This window comes from Tetrahymena thermophila (assembly GCF_000189635.1).
Source record: "Tetrahymena thermophila SB210 genomic scaffold scf_8254707, whole genome shotgun sequence".
In the NCBI taxonomy this organism is placed as follows: domain Eukaryota; phylum Ciliophora; class Oligohymenophorea; order Hymenostomatida; family Tetrahymenidae; genus Tetrahymena; species Tetrahymena thermophila.
Window position 1 is genome coordinate 96,190 of NW_002476472.1, and position 12,413 is coordinate 108,602.

The 12,413-nt window shown below is 21.2% G+C and overlaps 4 protein-coding genes across 4 annotated transcripts; 1 reads left to right on the forward strand and 3 right to left on the reverse strand. All coding sequences in view use genetic code 6, as the record gives it.

Moving 5' to 3' along the window:
* Positions 1 to 932: 932 nt before the first annotated feature.
* Positions 933 to 2,972, forward strand: TTHERM_00895820 (hypothetical protein; the record flags this gene model as incomplete). Its single annotated transcript, XM_001031232.3, has 5 exons — positions 933 to 1,005; positions 1,181 to 1,420; positions 1,627 to 2,109; positions 2,282 to 2,579; positions 2,636 to 2,972. The coding sequence occupies 5 exons, from the start codon at positions 933 to 935 to the stop codon at positions 2,970 to 2,972; spliced, it is 1,431 nt and encodes a 476-aa protein (XP_001031232.1).
* Positions 2,973 to 3,947: 975 nt separating this feature from the next.
* Positions 3,948 to 4,136, reverse strand: TTHERM_00895830 (hypothetical protein; the record flags this gene model as incomplete). Its single annotated transcript, XM_001031233.1, has 1 exon — positions 3,948 to 4,136. The coding sequence occupies one exon, from the start codon at positions 4,134 to 4,136 to the stop codon at positions 3,948 to 3,950; it is 189 nt and encodes a 62-aa protein (XP_001031233.1).
* Positions 4,137 to 4,914: 778 nt separating this feature from the next.
* Positions 4,915 to 8,833, reverse strand: TTHERM_00895840 (kinase domain protein). The gene is made up of 21 exons (XM_001031234.2): positions 8,677 to 8,833; positions 8,411 to 8,491; positions 8,258 to 8,347; positions 8,098 to 8,190; positions 7,842 to 7,934; positions 7,692 to 7,781; positions 7,496 to 7,588; positions 7,348 to 7,437; positions 7,117 to 7,209; positions 6,873 to 6,962; positions 6,730 to 6,822; positions 6,585 to 6,677; positions 6,437 to 6,529; positions 6,289 to 6,381; positions 6,141 to 6,233; positions 5,992 to 6,084; positions 5,841 to 5,933; positions 5,680 to 5,772; positions 5,522 to 5,614; positions 5,359 to 5,451; positions 4,915 to 5,304 (listed from the first exon to the last, which is right to left on the reverse strand). Coding segments are annotated over exons 1-21 (1,839 nt in total). The 5' UTR covers positions 8,679 to 8,833; the 3' UTR covers positions 4,915 to 5,210.
* A 1,424-nt stretch (positions 8,834 to 10,257) lies between these two features.
* Positions 10,258 to 10,926, reverse strand: TTHERM_00895850 (transmembrane protein, putative; the record flags this gene model as incomplete). Its single annotated transcript, XM_001031235.1, has 1 exon — positions 10,258 to 10,926. The coding sequence occupies one exon, from the start codon at positions 10,924 to 10,926 to the stop codon at positions 10,258 to 10,260; it is 669 nt and encodes a 222-aa protein (XP_001031235.1).
* Positions 10,927 to 12,413: the final 1,487 nt, after the last annotated feature.

The following is a 12,413-nucleotide window of genomic DNA, read 5'->3' on the forward strand; positions in this document are numbered from 1 at the left end:
TATGTTATTTCTATTTAAAAAATATTCTATTATCTTTTCTTATTTTAATTTTTAAAAACATTTCTAGATACCATTTTTAAATCCATTTCAATAAAATAACTTTTATCTTAAATTATGCATTCAGACATATTAAAAATCAAACAAAAGTTTAACTAATTTTATTTTAAATATCTTTGCAATTTTATCTAAAACATAAATCCATAATAAAATTAATATATATATATGCTTGCTTATTGGATGAATAAGAGTACCAAAAATTAGTTATTTACTTTAAAATTAATTTTTTATAAATAAATCTTAAATTAACTCTCTTATAAATTTAATTAATTTAAACAAATTTATAATTTAAGAATTAATAAAATATTCCAAAATTAAAAAAAATATATTTTCTTATTATCACTGAAAAGTTATGAACTAAACTAAATTAGGGAGGTAATTTTACTAAAAATTTTAGATTTTAAATTATTTAAATAAGCTTTCTTGTTTAAAATTAGAAAAATATTTTAATAAAACTTACTAAATATTAGATTTAATAAATATATATTATTTATTATGTTATTAAATAAATATATACTTCCTATCAATTATTGATTGGACTACTAACTTAAATTTAAATGTTTATAAAGAGAAACGGTTGAGCTGAGCCAATAATAGCAGCAATATATTAAATTAGGATTTATATGATGATCATTAATGAATTCACTACCGCTTTTTTAAATTAATATATCTAAAATATAGATAATGACTTTGAAACTAACTATCTAAATAAATGAATTAATAAAAAAACAATTAAGAAATTTATAATTATAAATTCAGTCATTATAAATATATTTATAAGATTATTAAAATCATTACTAAATATCTAAAAGCTAATAAATCAAATAGCTAACAGCAAAATCAAAAGTTGATATATAAATAGCGTCTTTGCAGAAATGATATAAAAAGATACTTTGAATGTTTAAGCTAACTTGAGAGCTACTCACTTCACTTTAGGAAACAATCCTGGTAAATATTATTCTTTACAAATTATTTTATAATGATTTTGAAAGTTAAAGTCATGTTTTTCAAAATATAAATTATGTAAGGCTTTATAAAATGGCACACTAAAAAAATTAAAGAAAATTATATATAATGCATTTAAATAATATTTTTCTTATAATGATTTTATTTCGATTATTAGATAATCCATACAAGACTGTTAATCGTGATTCTTTTAAGCCATTAGCTTAAAGTGAAAATGTTGAATCATAAGGTGAAAAGTTAGCATTAAGAAATAGTCATTTTATTTTGGGCGATTATAATAAACCTGGTTTCTATAATACTATGCACAATATTCACTATCCTTATCACAAAGGTGCTTAAGGAGCAAAATTAGAAGAAGAAAAAAGACGTGATTTGCGTACTCATCACTTTTAATTGGGTAATCTAAAAAATATTTGAGATTTTATTAAGATTTTAGATGTGAGCATGCATGTATGCACTATTTAAAAAATTATTTAAGTTTCTAGGTTTAAAAAACATCAAAATTCTATGATTAATTTTGAGTTAAAGAGACTGAGATAAACTTGCATCATGAATTAAATAAAATATTTTTTATATTTAAACCTTTTAATTTAAATATTAAAGGCTCTTATGGTCCAACAATAAAGACTTCAAACAACTTAGTTTACAATTAAAAACCTCTATAAAAAGACCTTTAGCATGAAAGAGATGCTTAAAAAGCAAAAATGAGAGCTCATCACCATAATTTTGCTGAATAAACAAATGTTATTATGACTACCCATTATAATGATCAATATAATAAGGATGTCGATCCCTAAGCTTTAAAACAAGGCATTCCAGCTTCTGAACTAAAACAAAAAGTTGTCGATTTGCGTAACTCCCACATTGTTTTGGGTAAGGAATACCTTCCTATGGTTACAACATAACAATAGGATTATTCATAAAAACCTGATGCAAAACGTGAAGCAGTTAATCCCCTCTTATAATAAAGTCATTTCTAACTCGGTAGTTCTGGACCAGATTTTAAAACCACAAACAACCAGTTCCATGACAGATAACCTTTGGTTGAAAATAAATTAGCTGAAGAAACAAAGAAAGATTTAAGAGGTATTTTTAATTCTTTTTATATTATTTTACTGGATTTCAAAATTATTCTTACTATCAAATAATGATCAATTTGTTGATTTTCATTCAAAGTTTAAATAAATTAAATGAAATCTATAAAATAATTTTTATATAATTTGATTATTAAAAAAATCAATTAATTTAATGAAAATAGCAAGTCATTTCACAATGGGCCAAGATTATCAAGGCTATCTTACTGAAACTAAAGGAAATTATATAAACCATCATCAATAAGGATTCTAAAAAGTAAATTAGGATGAAAAGTTCTTTAAAAACAATTTCACCCACACAAATCCTAACGGAAACAACTATTACAATTCAACCTATAAAACATTCATGAAACCACCATAAATTACAAATGTTTAACAAAGCAGAAATCAATAGCAAGATAGAGGCTCTAATTTCAAAATAGGTTTCTAAGGTGATTCTTGGTAGACTGAATTTTAAGATAAGTAATAATTTAAAATTAAAATATTTTTTGTATTAACATTATTTACAAAACGAATAGATTTAATTAAAAAGAAGGCGGACGTCAAATTATGGATTAACAATTAAAAAATAATTTAAGATCAAGCCACTTTTAATTTAACGATGTAAAAAATGGTTTATACAACACCACATTTAAGTCATCTTTCACTTACAAAGATGGTTCAAATGCAAGAGGAACTCTTGACTAAGAACTCTAAAAAGACTTAAGAAGCCATCACTTCCATTTCGGAAAATAATAAGGAGAGTATTAAACTACTAACTAAAGAACTTACACTGTTCCTAAAAATGTAGAAAGAGCTCAGTTTAATAAAGAAAGAGCAGCTGATTTAAGAGCTGATCATTTTAAGATTAATTGATTTTTATTAAATAAACAAGCAAGATATTTATTTTCAAAAAGAAAATTTAAAAATTAATTTAAACTTACAATCTAAATATTTTTAAGCTTAAGAATTATAATTATAAAATAAATTTTAATTTTCGTATTTTCTTCCTAATCAATCGATGTTTTTGCAAGTTTATATCAAAACTCTATCATCTTTTATTTGCTTTAGCAAACTAAAATAATTAATGAATAAATATCATTTATAATTTTTACAAATCAAATCTATTTTTGTAAAATTTGTAAATAAGAATGAATAAAATTAATAAATTTTACATCTATTTAAAATTTGATTATAATTTAGGTTCAAGTTAATTAAAATAGCAAATTACATCCATATTTCAAAATTAATCCACAAATAAATTCACCAAAAAAGCATTTAATTTTTTTTTAAATTTCGTATAAAAAGCATAAACAATATCAAATTCAAATATTTTATTTTGATATTAATAAATGTTCAATTTTTTATCAATATTTCATTAAAACATTAAAGTAAACTAGCAATAATAAAAATTATTTTAATTTATCTGGCTTTATTTTGTTTTATTTATTTATTTATTTATTTACGAAATTGAAAAAAGAATAGAAAAAAATTTGAATACCTCTAAAATTTATTGATTTATTTTAAATTTTCTTCAACTTAAATTTTTAATTATTAAAAAGAAATTTTAAAGAGTCTTTATGAATGAATAACTAAAATATAATCAATACAAATATAAGCATAAATGAATATTACAAGGGTTTATATATTTTTGTGATATTATCACTTGTTTAGATTGTTTAATAAAAAATCAGCACTCAGTTATTCTTTAATTTAGGAATAAGTGAGTGATTAAATGCTTAGATTTATACAGATATTAGCTATCTATGCATTCAAAGATTACAGATGAAATAAGTAAGGTTATTTGTTTATGACATTAGATATGTTCCATAATCTTCAATTTAAATGTAATCAATGTTTGTTAAGAACATCTTTATTTTCATGCTTGTCATGGTGATGATGGTTGTTATGGTGTTAATCCTTTTTATCACATTAATTACATTCGGCTTCTTATTTATCTGAGTGTTTTTCAATGTGATGATGTTTGTGATTATCTCTGTAAACGTGGGGGTGTTCTTTGTGGTTATTTTCTCCTTCCATTTCTAAATTAGTTTTTTGTTTGTTTATTTGATGAGAGTTTTGTTAATTTATTTTATTTTGGTTATAATTATTAATTATAAAAATTTATTGACGAAAAAATTAACTTTTTAAAGCAAGTGATAGTACTATAGATATTTTATAATACTGATCAGATTTTTTAGAAGATTTAATTTTGTCTAAAATCTTTATTTACGTCTTCCTTATTAACCCATAATTTATATAAAAATTCTAACTAAATTATAGTCTTCAAAACAAATCAAAAAAATAATTATTTTTTTAGCATTCGATCTAAAATATTATTTTATATTCAATTAATAATGAATACTTAAGATCCCCTTAATGAACTTAAAGGAGAGTTTAAAATTTTATGATTCATAATACTGAAGTAAAAATTTCATATCTTAGATTTTATACTCAATAATTTAATTAATTTTATTTTAAATTTATATTTATTTCTAATAAAAGATGTTAATTTTGTAATTTAAGCCTATAAAAATGATATAAAACATATTACTTAGTCAATATAAACGCTTTTTTCCATTATGTGTCAGCCATATTTTTGCTTTTTGTTGTATAGAAGAAATTTAATTAAAAAAAATTGTCTATTAAATTTTTGGAAAAAAATTTAAAATAAAGGTTAATTTATTTAATTGAAAGCAAACGATTATAATTGTTTGTTTGTTTTAAAATAATATAAATTAGTAGAATATTAAAAATAAATTTAAAAACAAATAGCTAACAACTAACATTAGATTTATTTAGATTATTTATTATTATTTAGGATATGATTCAGATTTCTTTCACCATATTAAAATGTTGAAATTCTCATTTTTGAAATGACACTTTTTTCTCATTTATTCTTCTAATATGCTCAAAGTATCTTTTTTTATCAAATTATTGCGTAAGAAAGATCAATTTTTAATTAATTTTTTGTTTTTAAATTTCAAGCACTAAAAGATGAATATTGAAGTAAATTTTATATAATAAATATAGAGTTTTCAGTTTTATAAATTAAGTTAATTTATCCAACAAAATAAGACATCAGAACATAAAATGGTTGGATACTTATTATCATCATTGAACAATTATTTTATAATATGACATCCTTTTAGATCTTTAGCAGCTTTTGTTGAACATCTATATTAGATCATTTTTTTAGTTTTGTTCGCTATTAATAATTTAAAAAGTATTTACTATTAAAATTATCATATTTTTTTGTTACTCTCCTATAATTAAGTGGACTTGAGTTAGATTTTAAGAAGCTCTAATCCCTTTGCTGATCTATTCAGCTCCCTCTAAGGTTATAAGGTTTCCGCTTCAAATAAATAGATAAAAAATAACCATTTATATTTAAACTTTATGAATATAAATAAAATAATATTTACAATCCAATTGATAGCTATAGATTTTTCAATTAATGACAAGCCTATATGGCTCCAGCTATTGCAGTAACTCCTTCTTTTCCTATCATATTTTTACTAGAAATATAAATATTAGAAATAATAGCATATTTCAAAAATTGTATAATAGATAAGTTAGTTACTCTCCAAAAACTAAAGAAAGATGATTTAATTATTAGCAGTGTTTGATTCCTTCAGCTAGTCCAGAAGCTCCTATTGATCCAACATTATTACCACTGTATTATTAAGAAAGTAGAATAAAATTATTTTCTAATCAAAAAAGCAATTAATTATTTATTTTTACTAGCTAATTAATAAGGCAATTTCTTAAAGTTTATTGCACTGCTTCAAAGCATCTCCAATAGCTTTAATCCCATTTTCAGTTAGGTTATTATGGCTATATAATTTTGAAAAAATTTTGTAATTAAAACGTTTTCATAAAATTAAAGAATTACGGTCCTAAGCAGAGCCTTAAATATTCTAATTTTTAAAGATAGCCTAATCCTTCACTCAATCCAATAGCTCCGAATTCTCCAATATTGTTTCCACTATATATATTATTTTTGATTAAAGATTATTTTAAATATTAAAAAAAATATTTTACTCTCCAAGATGTAATTCTAAGCTCTTTAAATTATTACACTATTTAAAACCATCTCCAATTCCTTTTGTCCCATCTTTTCCAATATTGTTATATCTTAAAATAAATGATAAAAAATTTTATGTTATTTGTAATTGAAAAATATTCTTACTGATATATCTTAAATACAAATTATTCTAAGTTGTTGCAAGACTTTAAACCTTCTCCTATTTCCTTAGCTCCATCTGGACCAATATTATTAAATCTATTTTAAAATATTTTAATACAAATTATAAATTTAAATAAAAAATTAAATTTACTATTCAATGATTAAGGATAATTTTTTCAAATTTTCTAATTTTCCAAGGCTTGCTCCTATTCCCTTTGCTCCTTCTGATCCAATATAATTTTTACTTTATTTTAATGAGTTTTAAAGTTAAAATATTTAGTTCAATTTTGTAAATTTACCTTCCAATTTTCAATTAGATTGTATGTAAATTTATGCATTCTCCAATACCTTCACCAATGCCTCTAGATCCTGTACTTCCAATATTATTTGATCTATATAAAAATTTTAATATAATTAATTTGGCATATTATAAATATTTTTTACTCTCCAATTTTTAAATCAAGAATTTAAAGACTCTGGAGCATTTTAATACCATTTCCTATAGCAGTAGCACCTTCCGAATCCATTTCATTGCCTCTTTTTTATTAAAATAGAAATATGATATTTATTAATTTAGCTTTATTTACCCTTCAATAAATAATTTTAAGTAATTTAGCTTTGTTAAATTACTAATTCCTTTTCCTATGCTTTCAGTTCCCACTGAACTAATTCCATTCCTTTTAATAAATTAAAAATAACTAATAATGAATATTGTAACCTACAAAAATAAACAAGAAAATTGTATGTAATTATATTAAAGCTAATAATAGATATTAGTTAATCATGCACTTTTCTAGATAAATTCATAGAATAATTTCTTGTATTTTTTACTTTTCAATGACTAGAGTCAAACGCTCTAAATTTTGACAAAATTTAAAAGCTTCACATAAACCTACAGCGCCATCTTTTCCAATGTTATTTTTACTATATTTTTAGAATAAAAAAATAATTTTAAATGAGTTTGATATAGTTTATTTAATTTTATTTATGTTTCAAATTCTTTTAAATAAATAAATTCGAATAATCTTTAATAAACCATTCGCTTTTAAAATATTCTATTACGCTTTAATTGTTATTTTCAGTTCTTTTAACTAAGTGAGAAAACTGATACCCATGCCTAATCCTGTTATTCCGGAACTACCAATATTATTCCTACAAATTTAAATATTCATTTTCAAATTGAGATAAATCAAAGTCAATGATATTTTACTATCCAATTACTAGAGTAAAAGATTCGAGCTTTGTACAAAATTTTAATCCTTCGCCTATGCCTATACATCCATATGACCCCAAGTAGTTAAAGCTAACATATAAATTAAACAATTTTTGAATGAATAAAATCGAAGAATGTTAATTATATTTTAATTTGTAAAAAATAAAAAAATGACAAAATATTTTTAACTTACTCTCCTATTTCAATATAGAGTTCTTCTAAGTTAGGTAAAGATTTTAATGAATCACCAATAGACTTTCCACCTTCGGATTCAATGTCGTTTCTTTAATAAAACAGTGTGATTTAATTTAGTTAGTTAATAAAAGTTAAATATTCAGCTTACTGGCCAATATTTAGGCATAAAATATTTAGATTTTAGCATTATTTTATTGATTCTGAAATAGCTTAAGCTCCTGCAAGACCAATTTTGTTATTACTAATCAGAGTAATTTTAAATAAAATATAAATGAATAAATGAACTATTTAATTAGAAATTATGTTTGATTTAGTTGTTGAATGTGTTCAAAAATTATTTATCTATCAATCATCAATTTAAACTATTATTTGGAAACCAATCTAAACAATTTATTTATTTTTACTCTGCAATCGAGACAGTAAGACAAGTTAAATTTGGGTATTTGCGAATTTTATGAAATAATTCCTTTACTCCACTGATTCCAATTTATTGGTTTCTATATTTTAATGAACATTTAAATATTTTTGTGATATAAAAACTGAGTTCTATTATAACTTATTTACTCTGCAACTACCAATTTTAAATTTTTTTATCTTCTTCTCTTAATGTTATTCTCTTCTGATACATTAACTCTACTTTTTCTGATGAGGAATCTAACGAAATATAAAAAAATGAGCTGAATTTGATTTTCTAAATCATTAAAAATTAATGATTACTCTTAGAAGCGAGGATTTGATTCTCTACATACTGATCCTGTCTCTGATAAGGAAGATACAGACTTAATAGTTTCTTCAATCCTATTTTAAAGATATGGTTAAGTAAGTGCATAGATGTTTTTTAAGCTTTTGTCTTTTAGTTTTATATATTATTTATTAGTACTCTCCTAAAGGTGAATTTGTTAAAAACAATAATTATTTTTTGTGTTTTCATTAGTGAGTTTTGGATTACAAATTAAAAATATTAAAATAAATAGAAAGCTTACATTATTTATTCTAGGCTAATTTTAATTTTATACAAATCAGTGATATTCAAATTCTATAATAAAATCTTTGAGAGATTAGTTTTTAATTATTTTTTGAATGTTTTTAATTAATAAAGTATTATTTATGATTATGTGCCTTTTTTATTACAGATTTAAAGTCTTGATTGTATTTTTGAAATACTTAATTAATTTTTATCTGTTTTTGTTTCAATTTATTTTTACTATTTCTTTATACTTTAGTTAATTAATTAAATCAAATAGACAAAATCTTTGGAATTGATTCCAACTCTCCATCCTATAATAATTATTATTATTACTTAATTGCTATGCTTTTTTGGGTATTTATTCATCTTTAAAAATAATTTTTTATTTTTGAAAATTATATCTAAATCCTTTTGTAAATAATTTTATATTTATTAAAATTTTTTATAATAGAATGTTGAAAATGAAGTTTTTCACTTCCTTATTACATAATCTTCTAGATACTTTTAAGAACATTTCAAATTAATTTTAAAGAAATTTCTTTCTATTTTTGATTATTTCTGACATTTTTTATGTCTATGATATCTAAGTTACTTGCAACAAAGAAATAAGTACATTTAAAAAAGTATTAATTCTTTTATAAATGCTATTTTTAGTAAATATTTCATAAAAAAGTAAGATAATATCTTATTAAAGTATTGTTATAAATTAAGAAGTTTTTCTTAGTTTTAAATTTGTAAAGTTTAAAAATCAATAAAAAATTTATTAGAATTTACTATAATTTTAAGATTAGTCAAATTGGTAAATTTTATATTGCTCTTCCTTTTAAAAATTTACTTTATATTCATTATATTCTTAAATAATAATTTAAATAATTAAATTTTAATATTTGTTTCTTTTATTTATTATTTAAATACTTAATAACTAAAATTTAGCCTTTAAATATTAGTTTTTACATTATTGTTTTTAATTAATTTGATTTATAAAATATATAAATATTATTCCTCCTCCTATATCAACATAATTTTTTATTAATGAGAAGGAGTAGGGACTGGGAGGTAAGTAAGAGGGTTACTGATTCAATTTAATTTTTTTAGTTACCATAAAAAATTATTTTATAACCCTCAAACTACCACCCCCACTAATGGTGATAGGAGTCATAAGGCATAGACTCATTTTTACCTTGCAATTATAATTTATGGTAATTAAAATGTTATTTTTATGACCTTAAAGTTAACTCCTGCCCAATTGTAATTGATAATAATTTATATTATTTTATGAATTTAGAAATACTTTTTAATGAAAAGGAATCAACTTGCCATATAAATATAGAATAATATAAGACTATTAATATATTAACTATATAATAAGTTTATTAATTAAATTTATTGATTAATGTATTTAGCATTAAATAATGAATATAATTCATATAGATGTTAGCATTGACAAAGTTAGAATTTTTCAAAACCTTTCTAAGTTAATTAGAAATTTGTGAAGTTAGATATTTTTAACTGAAAGTAGATTTACTACCTAAAAAAATCATTGAAATTCATAAATAAATAATATTTTAATTAGTGATATTAATTAAGTTTTTTATTTTCAAGCTAACTACTAATTATCACCTAGTATTGCATATATTGCCATGAGTATCCCTGCACCGATAAGATATGTAACTAAAAGAGCTATAAAAAAAGAGTATAGAAAATTTACTAAAGCAGGCCATACTTCGTGTTCAGAAAAATTAAAACTATACTAGCTACTCTAACTATCTTCAGCATATACTTGTTATTCTAAATGGTTATCACTAGGTTAATGGTCATCAGTCTCTTGATAAACCTAATATTCATTTTATTGATCTATTTAGTTGTATAGCATTTATGCGTGATATCTATCACTATAGTCTAAACTAAATTAGTTTCTATGGATACTTATAAAAGGACTATTTAGTCCTATGTATTAGTTTTAACTTGTAAAATCATATTATGAGGGAGTAGATTATGTTTAATCATTTTAATTTTATTGCTATTATGTTTTTCTTTTGTTAGATAATAAATTTTGCTACAGTGATTTCCTATTAGTTTAAGAATCACTATCATAGTCATCACTCACAGCATATTTATGTTCATGATATTTTAAAGATGGTAATTTACTCTCTTCGTCTTAAGCATTTGAATTAATATTTGTGCTTATTTGCTAAGAATATGATTAAGATTCATAAAAATCCTATGATTCAAAGCTTTTTCTCTCTCTTTAAAACGAATCTTTCATTTTATGAATATAAAATTTGGTTTACTAAATTTATTTATGATATTTCTAATTATATTAATATTGTAAAGCTAAATAATTCTAAGTAGAATTTTGATAATAAGTATTAAAAAGCACAAAAAAAAATTATTTATGAAAAAGTTATTAAAATTCTTAAAAAATCAGTTATTTTAAAATTAAAAATATTTTATTAAAAATAAATCAATAATTAAAATTCAAAAACTTCAAAAATAGTATATAAAGTTAAATAGATTAAATTAATTAATGAATGAATTAAAAAATCTTTTAAAAAAATATCAAAAATAATATAAAAATGACTAAGAATTTCTTTAAAAAATTAAGATAGGAAATTATTTAGTTAAATTTTGCACAGTTAAATTACTTTTATTTTGCTTAATAATAAATAATATTTTAGATAAATACTTTCTGAAGGTAGAGCTGTCATAAAAATAGAAATATTTATTAACAAATTTATAATTTGTTTTTTTTAGTTTAAAATATTATTTGATAAAAGAAAGGCTAAATATTCAAGTAAATTAATAAGTAATCCGAGATAGTATAGTGGTTAGTATTCCTGCCTGTCACGCAGGAGACCCGGGTTCAATTCCCGGTCTCGGAGCTTTTTTTAATTATTTGAATTATTAATTTTCTTATTAAAATCTTGATAAAATTATAAAAGAATTAATTTTTTACTTGTTTATTTATTATGAGTTTCTTAAATTTTTTTTATCATAAAAATCTTTAAGAATTTAAAAGAAAGGTATTATCAACTTTATACCATTTTTTTATTATGAAATTATGTTTTAAAGTTTAAAACTTTGCAAGCATAATAAAAAATCTTATAATTTATCAAATGTTTTATACTTGATAGTTGTAATTAAAAAAATGATTCATTAATTTTAAAATTCTTATTTTTAGCTTTTTTTCTTCTTTATTAATAATTTAAATACTCTAATTATTTTTGATATATTGACAAAAAAATTTAGACTTTAATTTCTGATAATTCCTTTTTAATTCAAATCTCTAAAAAATTAAAACTAAAAATGGAAACTAAATATTTTAAAGAAAGACAAAAAATTATTTATTTATATTAACAATTGAATAAAAAAGTAAATTTTAAGCTTTTTAAAAATTATTCATAAAAAATAATAGTTAGAATTTCTCTTTATTGTTTATTGGAGTATATTTAATCTAAACAATTGAAATTATTTGATGAAAACTGATTTTCTTTAAAGATTATAATATTTATTATTCAATCTCAATATCTTTATTTATATATTTACTTTTTCATTTCAATTAGATTTTCTTATTAAGCAAATAAATTTCCTAAAACAATCAAGGCATCAAATTTCTAATCCAGATGATTGAAGATATTTTTTTATGAGTTCATTAAATTACAAACGAGAGGAAAATTGAAATAATTTATCAAATCTTCTTACTTATTTTGCTGATTTAGTTAATTTATTTGGAGTTTCAATTAAAAAGAGTTG